Here is a 19,781-nt window from a genome sequence, read left to right on the forward strand (position 1 = left end):
CAGCGATTTCCTCCTCCCCCTCTAGGCAGCGACTACCTGATTGCAGGGATGTAAAAAACGCACCCTAGCGATCAGGTCTGAATTATCCCCAATGTGCTAACCTGCGGTAATATGGTGATGCGAAAAGACTCGTTTGTAGCCTCGCCCATCAGATAGAGGGATATGACCGGGAAGATATTCCAAGGTGTGGTACCTTCCTGCCAGCAAACAAGCTGTTCTCCCAACCAGAAACCATCCGGGAATTTCTCCGTCTATGGAAGAGTAACATGCTGAGATGACTAATGGCCAAATTCACAGGTGGACACAATACTGATCTTTATTGCAACTGCAATGCACCTTAACATTATCCTGAGGTTCACGTTTGAAATAATGCACAATGTGCACAATGTCTTATATAATAAAATGTTATGTACTTATGCAAATAGAAATGACACTTTATACAAAGCTAATTTTTGTTTGGTTGTTTGTTTTCCTTTTACTCACCGAGGAAGCGGCTTTAATTGCTTTTACTGCTTCATCAAACACTCGTTTAGGCAGCCGTAGGTTTGTGGTACCGCTGTCAACGATACTCTTATCATAGTTGTACTGAGAAGATAATACAGTAAATAAACATGATGAAACAGCTCTGGCAGTGGACTGTGTTCACCCAAGAGATCAGTGCATTACAACATATTAGGCTATATGATTGAGCATGGAGTGAAGTATACTGTAATGTGTTGAACGATGTTCTGTATAGGTGAGGATCCGCTGTAATACTTACTACAGATGACTGGTGGCGGTGAATATTCAGAAATGGCACTGCGGATGTGGTGTATCTCTGATAGCTACCCCAGCCCCGTGGTTCTCTCATGGGACACAGTATTTAGCACTGCCACGGTATTCACCATTTTTTAGACATATTGGGTAGGATTCAAATGACATATCACGCCCAATTTCCTTTCTAAAATGATCTCCGTTATCGCGCATATTGCGGCCATAGTAATCAGGTTTACTGTGTAAAGGGTTGGGTGCCTCGCTTCTCAGGGGGTAGCGAGCTGAAATAATGATACAACATCCCTGAGAGCAGAAACAGAACGAGTGTAGAAACAGGTGAAAATAATTGAATCCCGGCCATTGGGCGGTATTCAATTCTTTTCACCCCTTTCCACACCCGTTCTGTTTCTGCTGACGAGCGTGGTATAATAATTTCAGCTCACTACCACTGGGGCAGCGAGGGCGCCCAACCCTTTACGCAGTTAAACCCGATTACTATGGGCGCAATATGCACGATAACGGGGATCACTTTAGAAAGGAGATTGGGCATGATATACTGTATCATTTGAATACCGCCTATTGTGTTAAGTATTTACATATTCACTGTAAAATGATGTCTGTTCTACCATAACACACAGGCTAATTGTTCATTTGTGAGCTGCAACATGCACGTCTCTTTTTACCACAGCTTTGGCCAGCACTATCCACCTATGCAAAGTTTGTTTTTTTATATATGCAGTATATATATATATATATATATATATACATACACGCACATACAGTACATATATAGGGGTCAGTTAGCAATTCTATGGACAGAAGCATAAGATCTATCCCTGGAATCTATTATACTGGCGTGCCGAGAAGAGCTGTTTGGCGTGACTGCAGCAAAGATATATGAGGACATATCTATACCAAATGGTACAGTACTCTGCATGGGAAGCGGTCACCATACCGCTAGTCGGAATCCCGGACATCACAATGCCGATGCTGGAATCCCGACTAGCCGTGAAATACCACCGCCTGAATCCCGGCGCTACAGGCATTTCTCCCTCTATGGGTGCGCCTCTGCCGGCATACTGTTGTCCGGGATCCCGCTGTCGGTATACTGACGGCCGGGATCCCGGTCACCGCTTTTTCATACTGATACTCTCTACATTAGCGATACACAAAACAAGGAATGTTTATAGCAAGATGGACTGAAACTAACTGTTGATATTATTGATTCTGATGCCATGTTTCGGGTCGCAGCAGCTGTGTGTGACATCACGCAACCGCCAAGGCCCGCCCCACAAACAGTCCGGACACCTTTCTGTTGTCTGAACCGTGCCCCCCCCCATCACCACACGCTGCCCCTAAAACACCGCGGGACACCCCGTCCCCTCCGAGGCTTACATTGCGATCGCAGATTAAGTCCTTGTGCATGCGCAGAGCGGTGTGCGCGCATGAGCAGAAATAGTGATTTCAGAACTTGAGTGTAGCATCTTGAATTAGGCCCATAATTGTTTAGCTGTAAAGATTTAAATGACAGGGCAAATGAGTATGTCCACAGACAGTCATCTAAGTACCACTTACCTCTTTACAGTCCATCATTAAATCCTGTCCATTGATTTCAATCTTTACAATGATGACCTCGTAGTACCACTCCTTTCTGATTGGTGTGTACCAGATATTACCTACATACAGAGATGGGTCAATCCAGCCAATCACCTATAGAGAGCAGCATACATGCATATTTAAGTATACTTATTAGCTCTTAATGTCTATTTTAGTCTTATTTAACATTTCTTCTCTTGCAGACATGACTGTGACTACACAAAGCCCTTTGCAATAAACATGGGTAGTGGTCATGATGGACATCAGGATTAACCCACTTTCTCATTTACAAATATATATTGGAAACAGAGTGATTGGATTCATATTACTCACCATGCTCCCCCCTACGGAGGAAGAAAAGTTGTTCTCCTTGATGGGGTATCCTGTGCCGCACAGCTGTAGAGAGAAGATGTTAGGGACCCGTGTCTGCTTCACCAGAGAGTCAAAATATGGTTCCAGTGTGTCATCAGGCTGATAGATGGGCGGGTGGACCGACAGATGAGTGAAAGAGGGAAACAAGTAAAGGTGAGCAAGAATGAGTGATGGAAACTACAAAGATTAACAAGACTGTGAATCAAATCAAAACTTTAGATTATAAATTCTCACAAGAAAGATGTCCACATTGACATCATCATGTCAAGATGATTAGAATGTCAAAAAAATATTCCTGGAGGTCTAGCGGTGACTTACCTGGTCCGGTGGGTCTGGCAGTGATGTCATGATGACTTCTGGCTCATCCTGCACCGGTTCTAGCGATGAGTATCCCTAACTCTAACCGGTAACCCTAGTGCAGTGGTTCCCAAACTCGGTCCTCAAGGAACATTAATGGTCCAGGTTTTAAGTATATCCATGGCTGAGCACAGATGGTTAAATCATATTGACTATAGTACTCATTAAGTCACCTGTGGACAAGCATGGATATATTTAAAACCTAGACCATTGAGGGATGAATTTGGGAGCCACTGCCCTAATGCATAATCCTAACCTCCCCTCCCAAAGCCTAACACTAACCACCCCTAGTTCCTAACCCTATCCCTCCCTTAGATTAACTCTTTGCTGCTGCAGCCTAACCCTGTCCCTCTGGTCCCAGCAGAAAATGTCGTCATATGCCGACATGTTCAATGTTGAGGTTTCAATCGACATCATAACTGTCAGCATTACATCCCTAAAAACTAATATGTATAATGATGAATAATGTACCCCTAGACTTGTAGGAATCTATTGCTCTCTGTGATTATGGGATTTGTTGGGAGTCTTTTAATATCCATTGATTCACAGCTGGGGGTATGTAGTGGGAGTAATGGGCCTAATTCGGAGTTGATCGCAGCAGCAAATATGTTAGCAGTTGGGCAAAACCATGTGCACTGCAGGGGGACAGATATAACATGTGCAGAGAGAGTTAGATTTGGGTGGGGTGTATTCAAACTGAAATCTGACTTGCAGTGTAAAATTAAAGCATCCAGTATTTACCCTGCACAGAAACAAAATAACCCACCCAAATCTAACACTCTCTGCAAATGTTATATCTGCTCCCCCTGCAGTGCACATGGTTTTGCCCAATTGCTAACAAACTTGCTGCTGCGATCAACTCAGAATTACCCCCAATGTGAGTAATGGTCTTTTTTAATACCCTTTACTTTGAGAAATGGGATTGAGATCTGAGGGTACTGTGACAGACTTGACATGGGTAGGTATGAGAGCTGTTGCAGGCCAATCACACACTGGGCTGCAAAGAAGTCTTGGGCCACAGAATGCAATGCTTAGAGGGTGTGATCATGCAAATCAATACAAGCTATTGGTCTACGCAGTCACTTTCTCAGACTCACCAGCCCAACCCTGACACAGATGGGACCATGGATGTGTCTGGCGCTCCCTCTGACCCAATCATAATCACCACCCAACTCCCATATTGATCCACCCCCTTAGATATATATATATATATACAGGCCTGATTCTGAGTCAGGCACATCTTTGGCGGCTTTTCCATCCAGCCGTGGCAACCTGCTTACTATCTTATGCTAAGGTGAATTTCTGCTCCTGTATGATAAGTATCTGTCCATCTTCATGTGGGTAGCCGGCGTGCCAAATGTCTATCACTTTGCAGCTGTCATCCACTCTATGCTGGGTGCAAAAGAACAATGGGAAACATTTATCCCATCGCCGTAAGCTTGTTGCAAGTGAGCCTGGAAGTTGGCCTACATGACTTCTACGCCCCCATGACATGCCCACATGATGGAACTGTTCTGTGCATCTGTACAGTGACTGCCCAGCTGCCTACCAGAAACTACCTTTGAAGACAAGGAAAAATTTGTCAAAGGACGGATCACTCTGTCCGCACTTGCCATCGCTATCCGTGTGTACATGCATAGTACAGCGCATGCACAGTATACGATTGCTTTCTATGGAGTTTGCAGATATCCGCAAGACCCATCCGCATTTGGACTTGCATTCAACTCAGAATGAGGTCCAATAGTGGGACACCAAATGTAATCCTCTACATAGCACACTGGTATGTTTCATACTATTTTCTGTTTTATTCCAGTATCCTTTTTTTATAAATAGACCTGATGTTTGTGACTTTAGAATCTTTTCCCACAGATACTCTTACTATGGTTGAATCTATTTTCTCTTGGGTTCTGATCTACAACCAATGCTAATAGCTCTCAAGTGCTAATTTTAAGCATATTTACTGGCAGCACATTCATGTTGCAAGTCTTCTGTCCCACCACATCCCAAAGGTGAGTCTACTGGACTGCGATCTGCTGGCTACAGTGCCCATTGGAGTACAACATACTCATTATCATGTTCATGGAACCAGCTTGAGTGGGCAGTGCTTTCTGACATGGTACATTATCCTACTGGAAGCACCAATTAAAAGGTGTGTAGACTGTGGTCAAAAAATGCACATTGTCAGCCACAATACTCAGGTAGGGCTGTGGCATATAAACAACGCTCAGTTGGTGGTATTATAGGGCCTAATGTATGCAAAGAAAACATTCACTGCACCATTACAACAGCCTGAATTATTGACACAAGGCAGAATGGAACCAATGAATCATGATGTTTCATCTGCATATCATAAGAGAATCAAGGTTTGTCAGACCAGACAATGTTTCCCAATCTACAACTGTCCAGTGTTAGTGAGTGTGTGCCCACAGTAGCCTCACTTTGTGTTCTTAGCTGACATGAGTGGAACCCAGAGAGGCTTTCTGCTGCTGAAGCCTATCCACTTCAAGGATCAGTATGTTAAGAGACGCTCTTCTGCATTCAATTATTGTAACACAGTCATTTCAAATACTGTGATCTTCCAATCCAGTCTGGCCATTGGCCTCACTCATTAACAAAGCCGTTTCCCCACAGAAATGTTGCTCACTGGATGTTTTACGTTTTGTGCACTCTAACTCTATATACGGCTGTGCTCTAAAATCTCAGGAGATCACCAGTTTATTAGATGTTCAGACACCAGTGATGTGCGGTGAGGTCAGTGGCCGGGGAGGCACACATTGTGGTGGGTTTGGGAGCAGGAACTTATCTGTACACTAAAATAGTCTCACCACTGCAGCCAAGACCAGCCGCTGCTGTCCCTTATATACAGGCGGGGAGGCTGTGGGTAGGAGGCAGGTACTGGCTGCTACTCACCCCCCTCACTGTGCACGGGTGGCTGCTGCTTGCACTTCAGGTCCCCATCTCGTCCTCCCCCACCACACTGCTAAGCTCCAGTCTCTTCCTGCACTTCCTGGATTGGTCACATGACCAATCTGAGGTGTCCATCAAAGCTCAAGCATGCCCCCAATGTGAGAGATGCTTCCATTAGTTCATATAGTTTTTCTATTTTATTGGCTGCCATGTGGCTCCGCCCCACTCTATAGGCAGTGTCTGACGATGAGAGGAGGTGCTGAGCTCTCAATGCCTCACTTCTTGTCTCTACCTGGATTCCAGGGAGTCCTGTTAATTTGGCAAGCTGTAACTATAAAAATGCATGCAATAATACAAAAAGGAGGCTTTTAAGTTATAAATATCTTCTTTGTACTATTCTAATCATTTTTATATGAAAAATCTGAATTATGACAGGAAGTATGACAGGTGAGAGTCCACCTTGTCTATCTACACTGACTGCACATCTGTCAAACAGTCCGTGTGTGTTCTATGGGGATGTGACAGGCACATTAAGGGGCTGAGGGACATTAATAGTTAAAGATTCACATATGTGCAGCAGCGGGAAGCCATGACAGGTACCAATTTCACTTAGGGTAGATCTGTCCAACGACTAAACATTTGTCTCTTTCATTCATGGGGAAGACAAGAACTGTGGGGGATAGGTGTAGCTGGAGGAGTCACTGCCATCCTCCTGTAGCTTATCAGACCATATTTTATGTGAGAACCACTCCAGCAACACACTGGAAAATCTCACTAACTTTCTGATCAGACTAACAAAGAAACGGGTTGGGTATGTATAACCGGCGTTTGAGATCCCGCTGGTCACCATACCGACACTGGGATCCCGAGGTTTAGACGCCCCGTTGCCTCCCAGTACCTCTCCTCCAGCTGTCAGTGAGAAGTCACTGAGATGATTACATCTGGGTTACATGTAGCTCATAAGTTCTCTAGGGTGTATATTCCGTCCGCAATGCATGTATAGATTGCTCATAAATACACAATCCATCCATATTCAGAAATGAGCACAGCTGAGAGCCAGTCCCACCCACAAAACTAATCCACTCACCCTGGCAATTTCAGCATATGCAAGTCCCAGAATGCCTTCCCAGTTAGAGCCGTTGATGAAGAACTTGTCAGAGTCAGTGATGGCTGCAATGTTTGCTGTGATGGTAACATTGGGACCATGTGGGATTGTAACCAAATCTGTACCCAATTCCCCTTCCCACTTTCCCTGAGTATACGGAACATATACCCCTCTTCTGACATCTCGGTATGTTCTGGATCTGTGGAAACATAACATCAGAATGTGTCAATCAACCTTTCCATTACAGCGTTGGTCAATTACACAAAGCTATAGCTATATTTGTTATTCAGATTCTATAGTATGTGAACACCAGCTTGGACAGTGAGTGCATTTTCTTCTATGTAACCCGTCAGTCATTGTTACTTACCTCCCTTTCATCTATTACACGTACTGCACAAACCTGTGTTGGAAGTTGAGTTTCAGCTGAACAATAAAATTTGACTATAGACTGGATCTTCTGAATGGAAAAAGAACAGATTAATCACTAGGGCCTTTCGCCACTTACTACCACCTAGTGGCTATTACAATATATAGGTATATCTTCGAAGAGATTGGCGCTTATTATACAAACCAGGGGCTGGCTCTCACTGACAATGCCCAGTTACATTTCAGAAGAGGAGAGCTGAATCAAACCTTGGACAGAGATAAAGGGGAAGATTTACTAAGCCTTGGAGTGAAATAAACTACCACCTCCTTTCATTTTTCAAACACAGCCTATAACATGAGTTAGGAGTTGATTGGCTGGTAGTTTATCTCTCTCCACTTTATCACTCTCCAAGGCTTAGTACACCTCCCCCAAAGTGCAGAAAGATAAAGTAGCAACCAATCAGCTCCTAACTGTCATTCTACAGTCTGTGTTTAAAAAAATGACAGTTCAGAGCTGACTGGATGATACTTTGGGTTCCTGATCGCTGCTGTGTGTTTTTGCAGAGCGGGCGATCAGGTTCTAACTACGCATGCATATGCATTGTAATGTGCACGTGCGTCAGACAACAACAAAGGGCATCGCCGGTCAGCGACGGGATGGTGTGAAAAATCTGATCGCGCGGGCATTCGCATGGTGATTGACAGGAGGAGGCTGTTTGTGGGTGGTAACTGACCGTTTATTGAGAGTGTCCGGAAATACGCAGACGTGCCCAAGCGTTTTCAGGGTGGGTGTGTGACATCAGCTCCGGCGCTGATCAGCCTGTTCTCATCGCACTGGAGGAGTAAGTCCTGGGCTGCGCAGAGACTACACACAGTGGATTTTTGCAGCTCAGCGTACACATGGTATTGCACACTTGTACGACAAATATACACTGTCCCAGGAGGCGGTGACTATCTGAACGCAGGACAGCAAAGTAAGCAGCCCAGCAATCAGGTCTGAATCACCCCCTTTAGCTCTCTCCAAGGTTTGATACTTCTCTCCCTTAGGGGTCTATTCATGAAGAAGTAAAAAGTGTGGAGAAGTGAGCTAGTAGTAGAAGTTGCCCATGGCAACCAATCAGCTGCTACATACAATTTTTTTTTTATAGAATACGCTTTATAAATGTGACCTCTACACTGATTGGTTGTGGCTTCTCCACTGGCTCACTTCTCCACTCTTTTCACTGCTTCATGAATTGATCCTTAATCCTCTTTAGACATAAATGCAGATATGTATAGGACCCTACATCACCCGTACTTGCATATAATCAGTCCTGGATTGTGCGTAGTGCGAAGACATGCACAATATGCTCCACAAACAGTAATATGTAGAAGTCTGCGTCAGCCCCAAAGTAGCTGTTTAGCAGTACTTTGGACACTGTAAAGAATGACCTATTGTTAGACATGTCCTTTCTTACAGAAGAGGTGTGTGAGTTGCTATATAAAATAAAATAATGATCTCTATCTATACACAGCACCTGCACAGTTAACAACCAGCTCACCAGCTGCTGTTTGATATGGTTTCCATAGCTACTTGGCCCTCCATCTGTCTCTCATCACCATCCTCATGTTTTAACTGTTTGACGTCCTGTAATTCGGGATGCATTATGTTGCTGCACCTGCATATAGCACAGTGTTAGCCAGTTTTCTCAATGTATACTGTAGCTCAGAGGTTCTCAAACTCGGTCCTCAGGACCCCACACAGTGCATGTTTTGCAGGTAACCCAGCAGGTGCACAGGTGTATTAATTACTCACTGACACATTTTAAAAGGCCCACAGGTGCAGCTAATTATTTCACTTGCGATTCTGTGAGGAGACCTGCAAAACATGCACCGTGTGGGGTCCTGAGGACCGAATTTGAGAACCACTGCTGTAGCTTCCCAAACCCTTCCTCTAGTACTCTATTGGGCTGATTAAACAAAGACGTATGTTTCCAATCATGTTAGGAAAAAATTAATACACTTTTTATATTTTTTCCTATCATGATTGGCTGTTAGATGTGACACATTTCTTTTGTAAAACTCCCTAACATAATATTTCTGTAATAGTATTTATTCCATATGTTCTTAGAGGGTTTTACATACTTGCCTACCTGACCCTCTCCATGAGGGAGAAAATGCTCTGTTCCTGGACTTTCCTGGTAGTGTATGATTGCCATCACCTGTGGTGAAACACCTTTCTTATCAATTAACTAGCTCACCACAGGTGATGGCAATAATACATTACCAGGAAAGTCCAGGAACAGAGCATTTTCTCCCTCATGGAGAGGGTCAGGTAGGCAAGTATGGGGTTTTACCAAGTACATTTTTAAAAGGTGACCTGTGGCATATAGAGAGATGTGGAGACACTAGTAAGAAATATAAAAATTTGCTATTTTGTATTAATGAGTGCTGGAAACACAAAGCGGTACATTTACTAAAGCTTCTAAAACATAGCAACCAATCAGATGCTGTCTATCATTTTCTAAAAGGCAATAGAGAAATGATAGACAGCATCTGATTGGTTGCTATGGGCAACATCACCAATTCTCTGTTTTAGAAGCTTTAGTACATTTAGCCCTAAATCACAATTTCTTCTTAACGGTATCTGTCTCAGCTGACTCACCCAATGGTCGGTATTCAATTGTTTGAAAAGTCAGTTGGGTGTCTCTTATTACTATCTAATAGACAGGAAAAAACAGACACCCATGCATAGGTCCCATCATGACCCTCTCCAGGAGGGACACAATGCTCTGCTTCTGGACTTTTCTTTTAATTTATGATTACCAGCACCTGTGTTGAACAGGTTAATGCAGTGGTTCCCAAACTGTGTGCCGTGGCTCCCTGGGGTGCCTCGGGACACTTGCAGGGGTGCCTTGGATTGGTGGTCCAGGACCAATTCAAATTATTTATGGTCAATATAATAGGCAAAACCAGTGCTGGTGGGTGTCAATCATAGAATATGGGGACAAACAGAAGCTAATCTTGTCCCATACCACACAATTGAGCCTAAGGATGACATATAAATACAATTTATTTCATTTATACTTTCTAAATTTCTCAATAAGAAATTTTTGGCCTAGGGGTGCCGTGAAAAAAAATTCTGATACTCTAGGGCGCCGTGATTCAAAAAAGTTTGGAAACCACTGGGTTAATGGATAAGAAAGGTGTTTCAGCACAGGCGATAGCAATCATACAGTAAGAGGGAAAGTCCAGGAGCAGAGCATTCTGTCCCTCCTGGAGAGGGTCATGTTGGGAGGTATGCCCATGACACTTTTCAAACAATTGAATTCCCCCCATAGTGGCAGCTTGTACGGAATCATTATCCTATAGTACATCTATTTATACACACTATTACCATACAATGCATTCTGTGTTTGCAGAAAGCTAAAATACCCATATAGTGCATTATTATTTTTGTACAGTTGTTTATGTTGTTATTCCTGTTGAGATCATAACTAAATTGTAATTCTGATTACAGACTATCCTATTAATGCATTATTTAATAATATGAAGCTTATGCATACACGGTTGGCTTCTGTAGGTAGTATGCCCTGGTGAATTGGGTTAATAGTAAGTTTACTATACTATCCCTTTAAACTGGCACACTAATGAATTACACAGGTTCTGTGGCTGACTGACTTCAAGCCTGCATTCCTCCTAGTTTTAATCAGCTACAAAACCTGTGTAATTCATGAGCTTCCCTGTTTAAAGGCATAGGGGTCAAACCGATTAGCCGCAATAATCTTGCGGGTGCGAGTCTTTTTACGGTGGCCCGAATTCACACAAAAATGCTCCCCCCCCCCTAAAGGGACGAGCAATTTTGTGCAAAGTAGGGCTGCTTTCAGCCCGCAAAGGGTGTGAGATTGGGTGCCATTGCCGGCGTTAAAATGCAACGGCACATTGCACCCTTTGTGGCTAACCGGATCGATCCCATAGTATGGTAAGCCTAGTTAATAGGAAACCATGCTGATGATATTATCCCCCTCTTGACTCATTAAAACTAAGGAGTATCAATGGGACCTCTTCTTTTTCTCTTTTAATTACATTGTAGTCAATGAAGTAATCGTGTCATAGAAAAATTGGTGGACATTTTGAAGCCCAAAATACAGCTAGAGTTGGGAGGGGCATGTCCTTTCTGAACTTTAAATTGAAGCGTTATAATAAATCTGTCTAGTACTTGTGGAAGTTTGTATACAAGGGAAACAGTTAGCTTCCCAATTGACGGGATCCCAGCGGTTGATATACCGGTGCCGGGATGCCGCAATCCCGGTGTCTAGATACTGATGCCGCGCCGGATACCAGCATCACAATACCGACAGCCGGAATCCCAAACGTCCATCCAACAGAGTTAGGTTTAGGCAGGAGAAAGGGGGGTTAGGGTGCAGGGCTCGGGTAGGTTAGGGATAGGAACCGGGGAGGGAGGATAAGGGTGAGGAGGTTAGGGTTAGGCACCAATCGGGGAGGGTTTGGTTTAGGCAGCGAGGAAGGGAAGGTTAGGTTTAGGCACCCACAAGGGAGGGTTAGGGTTAGGGTAGGGGGCAGAGGAGGGTTAGGGTAGTTTCTCTGACGTCCTAAGTGGATGCTGGGGACTCCGTCAGGACCATGGGGAATAGCGGCTCCGCAGGAGACAGGGCACAAAATTAAAAATTTGACCACTAGGTGGTGTGCACTGGCTCCTCCCCCTATGACCCTCCTCCAAGCCTCAGTTAGATTTTTGTGCCCGGCCGAGAAGGGTGCAATCTAGGTGGCTCTCCTAAAGAGCTGCTTAGAATAAAAGTTTGTTAGGTTTTTTATTTTCAGTGAGTCCTGCTGGCAACAGGCTCACTGCAACGCGGGACTAAGGGGAGAAGAAGCGAACTCACCTGCGTGCAGGATGGATTGGCTTCTTAGGCTACTGGACACTAGCTCCAGAGGGACGATCACAGGTACAGCCTGGATGGGTCACCGGAGCCGCGCCGCCGGCCCCCTTACAGATGCTGAAGAGAGAAGAGGTCCAGAAATCGGCGGCTGAAGACTTCCCAGTCTTCTTAAGGTAGCGCACAGCACTGCAGCTGTGCGCCATTGCTCTCAGCACACTTCACACCGCGGTCACTGAGGGTGCAGGGCGCTGGGGGGGGGGCGCCCTGGGCAGCAATGTAATTACCTTTACTGGCTAAAAATACATCACATATAGCCCCTGGGCTATATGGATGTATTTAACCCCTGCCAGGATTACAGAAAAAACCGGGAGAAGAGCCCGCGTGAAGGGGGCGGGGCCTATCTCCTCAGCACACAGCGCCATTTTTCCCACACAGATCCGCTGGTGGGAAGGCTCCCAGGCTCTCCCCTGCACTGCACTACAGAAACAGGGTTAAAACAGAGAGGGGGGGCATTTTTTGGCGATATTATTATATATTAAGCTGCTATAAGGGAAAACACTTACTATAAGGTTGTCCCTGTATAATTATAGCGCTTTGGTGTGTGCTGGCAAACTCTCCCTCTGTCTCCCCAAAGGGCTAGTGGGGTCCTGTCCTCTATCAGAGCATTCCCTGTGTGTGTGCTGTGTGTCGGTACGTGTGTGTCGACAGGTATGAGGACGATGTTGGTGTGGAGGCGGAGCAATTGCCTGTAATGGGATGTCACCCCCTAGGGAGTCGACACCGGAATGGATGGCTTTATTTATGGAATTACGTGATAGTGTCAACACGCTACAAGGTCGGTTGACGATATGAGACGGCCGGCAAACCAATTAGTACCTGTCCAGGCGTCTCAAACACCGTCAGGGGCTTTAAAACGCCCATTACCTCAGTCGGTCGACAGACACAGACACGGACACTGACTCCAGTGTCGACGGTGAAGAAACAAACGTATTTTCCAGTAGGGCCACACGTTACATAATCACGGCAATGAAGGAGGCGTTACATATTTCTGATACTACAAGTACCACAAAAATGGGTATTATGTGGGGTGTGAAAAAACTACCTGTAGTTTTTCCTGAATCAGATGAATTGATTGAAGTGTGTGATGAAGCGTGGGTTACCCCCGATAGGAAGTTGCTAATTTCAGAGAAGTTATTGGCATTATACCCTTTCCCGCCAGAGGTTAGGGCGCGCTGGGAAACACCCTCTAGGGTAGATAAGGCGCTCACACGCTTATCAAAACAAGTGGCGTTACCGTCTCCTGATACGGCCGCCCTCAAAGATCCAGCTGATAGGAGGCTGGAAAATACTCTAAAAAGTATATACACACATACTGATGTTATACTGCGACCAGCAATCGCCCCAGCATGGATGTGCAGTGCTGGGGGGGTTTGGTCGGAATCTCTGACTGGAAATATTGATACCCTGAATAGCGACAATATTTTATTGACTATAGAGCATTTAAAGGATGCATTTTCTTTATATGCGAGATGCACAGAGGGATATTTGCACTCTGGCATCAAGGGTAAGTGCGCTGTCCATTTCTGCCAGAAGAAGTTTATGGACGCGACAGTGGTCAGGTGATGCGGATTCCAAGCGGCATATGGAAGTTTGCCGTATAAAGGGGAGGAATTATTTGGGGTCGGTCTATCGGACTTGGTGGCCACGGCAACAGCCGGAAAAGCCACCTTTTTTACCTCCCAACAGAAAAAGACACCGTCTTTTCAGCCTCAGTCCTTTCGTTCTCATAAGAACAAGCGGGCAAAAGGCCATTCATATCTGCCTGAGGCAAAGGAAAGGGTAAGAGACTGCAGCAAGCAGCTCCTTCCCAGGAGCAGAAGCACTCCCCCGCTTCTGAAAAGTCCTCAGCATGTCGCTGGGGCCTTACAAGCGGACTCAGGTCCGGTGGGGGGGTCGTCTCAAGAATTTCAGCGCGCAGTGGGCTCACTCGCAAGTCGACCCCTGGATCCTGCAGGTTGTATCACAGGGGTACAGATTGGAATTCGAGACGTCTCTTCCTCGCAGATTCCTGAAGTCTGCTTTACCAACATCTCCCTCCGACAGGGAGACGGTGTTGGAAGCTATTCACAAGCTGTATTCCCAGCAAGTAATAGTCAAGGTACCCCTACTACAACAAGGAAAGGGGTATTATTCCACGCTGTTTGTGGTACCGAAGCCGGACGGCTCGGTGAGACCTATTCTAAGTCTGAAATATTTTGAACACTTACATACAAAGGTTCAAGTTCAAGATGAAATCACTCAGAGCAGTGATAGCGAATCTGGAAGAAGGGGACTTTATGGTGTCCTTGGACATCAAGGATGCTTACCTCCATGTCCCAATTTGCCCTTCAAACCAAGGGTACCTCAGGTTCGTGGTACAAAACTGTCACTATCAGTTTCAGACGTTGCCGTTTGGATTGTCCACGGCACCCCGGGTCTTTACCAAGGTAATGGCCGAAATGATGATTCTTCTTCGAAGAAAAGGCGTATTAATTATCCCTTACTTGGACGATCTCCTGATAAGGGCAAGATCCAGAGAACAGTTAGAGGCCGGTGTAGCACTAACCCAAGTAGTGCTGCAACAGCACGGGTGTATTCTAAATTTTCCAAAATCCCAGCTGAGCCCGACGACACGTCTGCTGTTCCTAGGGATGATTCTGGACACAGTTCAGAAAAAGGTTTTTCTCCCGGAGGAGAAAGCCAGGGAGTTATCCGAGCTAGTCAGGAACCTCCTAAAACCAGGAAAAGTGTCAGTGCATCAATGCACAAGAGTCCTGGGTAAATGGTGGCTTCTTACGAAGCGATTCCATTCTGCAGATTCCACGCAAGAACCTTTCAGTGGGATCTGCTGGACAAATGGTCCGGATCGCATCTTCAGATGCATCAGCGGATAGCCCCGTCTCCAAGGACAAGGGGGTCTCTTCTGTGGTGGTTGCAGAGTGCTCACCTTTTTGGAGGGCCGCAGATTCGGCATTCAGGACTGGGTCCTGGTGACCACGAATGCCAGCCTGAGAGGCTGGGGAGCAGTCACACAGGGAAGAAATTTCCAGGGAGTGTGGTCAAGCCTGGAGACTTCACTTCACATAAATATACTGGAGCTAAGGGCAATTTACAATGCTCTAAGCCTGGCAAGACCTCTGCTTCAGGGTCAGCCGGTGTTGATCCAGTAGGGCAACACCACGGCAGTCGCCCACGTAAACAGACAGGGCGACACAAGAAGCAGGAGGGCAATGGCAGAAGCTGCAAGGATTTTTCACTGGGCAGAAAATCATGTGATAGCACTGTCAGCAGTGTTCATTCCGGGAGTGGACAACTGGGAAGCAGACTTCCTCAGCAGACACGATCACCACCCGGGAGAGTGGGGACTTCATCCAGAAGTCTTCCACATGATTGTGAACCGTTGGGAAAAACCAAAGGTGGACATGATGGCGTCCCGCCTCAACAAAAAACTGGACAGGTATTGCGCCAGGTCAAGAGACCCTCAGGCAATAGCTGTGGACGCGTTGGTAACACCATGGGTGTACCAGTCAATGTACGTGTTCCCCCCTCTGCCTCTCATACCCAAGGTACTGAGAATTATAAGGCGAAGGGGAGTAAGAACGATACTCGTGGCTCCGGATTTGCCAAGAAAGACTTGGTACCCGGAACTTCAAGAGATGCGCACGGAGGATCCGTGCACTCTACCTCTAGACTTACCGCGGCTGCGTTTGACGGCATGGCGGTTGAACGCCGGATCCTGAAGGAGAGGGCTCCGACGGAGGAATTTCAACTGGGTCGATTCCTACATTTCCTGCAAACAGGATTGTCTATGGGCCTCAAATTGGGGTCCATTAAGGTTCAAATTTCGGCCCTGTCGATTTTCTTCCAGAAAGAATTGGCTTCAGTTCCTGAAGTCCAAGCTTTTGTCAAAGGAGTACTACATATACAGCCCCGGTTGTGCCTCCAGTGGCACTGTGGGATCTCAATGTAGTTTTGGGATTCCTCAAATCCCATTGGTTTGAGCCACTCAAATCGGTGGATTTGAAATATCTTACATGGAAAGTGACCATGCTACTGGCCCTGGCTTCGGCAAGGAGAGTGTCAGAATTGGCGGCTTTTTCGTACAAAAGCCATATCTGATTTTCCATTGGGACATGGCAGAACTGCGGACGCGTCCTCAGTTTCTCCCTAAGGTGGTATCAGCGTTTCACCTGAACCAACCTATTGTGGTGCCTGCGGCTTCTAGCGACTTGGAGGACTCCAAGTTGTTCGACGTTGTCAGAGCCTTAAAAATATATATATATATTTCAAGGACGGCTGGAGTCAGAAAGTCTGACTCGCTGTTTATACTGTATGCACCCAACAAGCTGGGTGTTCCTGCGTCTAAGCAGACGATTGCTCGTTGGATTTGTAGCACAATTCAACTTGCGCATTCTGTGGCAGGCCTGCCACAGCCAAAATCTGTAAATGCCCACTCCACAAGGAAGGTGGGCTCACCTTGGGCGGCTGCCCGAGGGGTCTCGGCATTACAACGCTGCCGAGCAGCTACGTGGTCAGGGGAGAACATGTTTGTAAAATTCTACAAATTTGATACCCTGGCTAAGGAGGACCTGGAGTTCTCTCATTCGGTGCTGCAGAGTCATCCGCACTCTCCCGCCCGTTTGGGAGCTTTGGTATAATCCCCATGGTCCTGACGGAGTCCCCAGCATCCACTTAGGACGTCAGAGAAAATAAGAATTTACTTACTGATAATTCTATTTCTCGTAGTCCGTAGTGGATGCTGGGCGCCCATCCCAAGTGCGGATTGTCTGCAATACTTGTACATAGTTATTGTTACAAAAATCGGGTTATTATTGTTGGAAGCCATCTTTTCAGAGGCTCCTCTGTTATCATACTGTTAACTGGGTTCAGATCACAAGTTGTACAGTGTGATTGGTGTGGCTGGTATGAGTCTTACCCGGGATTCAAAATCCTTCCTTATTGTGTACGCTCGTCCGGGCACAGTATCCTAACTGAGGCTTGGAGGAGGGTCATAGGGGGAGGAGCCAGTGCACACCACCTAGTGGTCAAATTTTTAATTTTGTGCCCTGTCTCCTGCGGAGCCGCTATTCCCCATGGTCCTGACGGAGTCCCCAGCATCCACTACGGACTACGAGAAATAGAATTATCGGTAAGTAAATTCTTATTTTATAAGGGGCTGTCGGGATTCTGATGGACGGGATGCTGCTGTCGGTATCCTGACCGCTGGCATCCCGTCTATCGGGAAATCATACTGAACCCGTATACAATAGCAGGACATATTTAGCCTGCATGGATAAATAAAATAATGCATTTTTACCCCTTGCAAACCTAGGTGGATAAGTCCCTATGTTCTCAGATCCTGAAGGATGGTCCACAAGGAATGCTGGGACAGAAAAAGGCCCACTCTGCATGAGTTACCATCCTGTTTTATTTTGTGGCATAGAGACATTGGGCCTGAATCAAGTGGATCACTGATGTCGGATGTAAGAGACCGATGTTTTAACTCTGTGCACGCGTCTGAGTGGCAGTGAGCATGTGTCCCAATGGATAGTGCCGACGGTCGCAAAATTTATTTGGATGCAGAGAAGGGCAATTTTGGTTGGTGTTCATGGGGAGGTAACCGGGTGGTGAATAGTCAGACCCGAGCACATCACAGCCAGTGACCGTATCCAAAGACGCAGTTGCACTGGCACTGGTGGCCATGTTCCGGTTGACATTCTGACCAACCATAGAGCTGCTTTTATGTGTGATGGCTGCGGTATTAGCATATAGACAGAGTTGCGCTGCGTAAAAAGACGCAGTCGCAGATACCTCTAAATCAGCCCCATTATCCCTCGGAAATAAGGGCCACCCCTATTCAGCTAAGCTCCACTCTCTAGTCAAATAAGGAGAATCATGATATAAATGTCCTCGTAGACTAGAAGGGGTTCCCCCAAGCCGCAGCATGACTGACATGCTGTGAATGCTTGTGGGCGGGACAGAGGTGGCGAAGGGCAGCATTTTTCAAAAGCTGGGCGTGTCACCCGTTTTGTATGCATGACCAGGTCAGGGTCTGCGTCTACCAACGTAGACTTCCTGGCCCTGGCTACCACTGGTCATTTTGAGTAAGCTGAGGCCTCAGATGGCCGAGGGGGCTGCAGCCATTGCCACCAATGATTGGGACCGATGGTGATCCGATGCAGCACTCAGATCTGCGATGCTGGCAGGAGGTGTCATTTTTAGATCAGGTGCCTCCTGCAGTATTAGAATATTTTCTCTTTAATGCTGCATCCAAATACACAGCAGAAATTAGAATAAAGCCCATCTCTGAATTAGGCCCTGTATGCACTGACTACAGTTTTGCTATAAACATTTATTGTCACTCAAGGTGTTCTGCCCACCTCTTGTTATCCCAGCTGCTCTTCTCATTCTAACAAACATACAAAGCTGGTATTACTTAGCCTGCTGTCAGTGTGTGTGGGCCAAGCGGATCACATGTATCATGTACAAGGGATCTTCTGAGCCGTTCTCTGGTGGAAGAACCATCCACATCGCCACAAGCAACAAGGAAGACTTGGGAGGAGGCACTGTACAGAATATGGCGTGCAAGAGACTACACCAGCACAACACTCACCACTTCCATCAAGCACCATCCTGAGAGAGTAGATCAGGGGGCATTACATGTATTTTTCACTGAAAGGGGTGACCATGGAGTGAGGCTTACATTTTTGCATACTGCATCTATCCGTCTCTCCACCTAATGAGGCCTGATAATGGGCCTAATTCAGACCTGATCGCTGTTGTGCAAAATCGCACAGCGGGCGATTATGAAATAACTGCGCATGCGTATGCACCGTAATGCGCACGCGCGAGCCCAAACAGTGACAGAATGGTGAGAAAATTTCGATTGCTAGGCAGACACAAGGTGATTGACAGGAAGCGGATGTTTGTGGGTGGCAAAAAACGCAGTCGTTCCCAAGCGTTTTCATGGTGGGTGTGTGACGTCAGCTCCGGCCCCGATCAACCTGTTTCTTTCGCACTGTAGGAGTAAGTCCTGGGCTACGCACAGACTGCACCGAATGGAAAAGTAATTTGATGGTGAGTGAGTTGCGAACGGATTTGCAGATGTCCGCTAACCGGCGAAGTTTTTGCACGGCGTATGCATGCATTCGCACACTTGCACAGGGCGGGTTTTCACTCTCTCTGGGCGGCGACTATCTGATTGTAGCCCTCTGCAAATTTTCAGAGGAGCGATCAGATCTGAATTAAGCCCAATATGTGGAGCAGACATGCACTTTGATGTTTGCTGGGTGGATTATAAATACGATCCAGTGCAAAACCAATGTATTTGTAGTGTGCATCGTAAAAATAAGTTATTACAGGTACTCACAACAATAATAACAACATATTAACATACAATGCAGCAT

The 19,781-nt window shown here is 46.1% G+C and overlaps 1 protein-coding gene across 2 annotated transcripts in view; it reads right to left on the bottom strand.

The window, feature by feature from the left end:
* Positions 1-19,781, bottom strand: part of BACE1 (beta-secretase 1) — an 84,429-nt gene that overhangs the window by 12,063 nt on the left and 52,585 nt on the right. Inside the window, exons 3-7 of one of the 2 annotated variants that reach the window (XM_063943317.1) lie at positions 7,073-7,289; positions 2,683-2,820; positions 2,329-2,463; positions 484-585; positions 102-251 (exon numbers count right to left, since the gene is read on the bottom strand). In XM_063943317.1, the coding sequence (XP_063799387.1) occupies positions 102-251; positions 484-585; positions 2,329-2,463; positions 2,683-2,820; positions 7,073-7,289 (742 nt within the window). Of the gene's footprint in view, positions 1-101; positions 252-483; positions 586-2,328; positions 2,464-2,682; positions 2,821-5,988; positions 6,112-7,072; positions 7,290-19,781 lie in introns of those variants that run through there. The other variant, XM_063943318.1, reaches the window with a different exon arrangement.

This window comes from Pseudophryne corroboree, chromosome 10 (assembly GCF_028390025.1).
Source record: "Pseudophryne corroboree isolate aPseCor3 chromosome 10, aPseCor3.hap2, whole genome shotgun sequence".
In the NCBI taxonomy this organism is placed as follows: Eukaryota; Metazoa; Chordata; class Amphibia; order Anura; family Myobatrachidae; genus Pseudophryne; species Pseudophryne corroboree.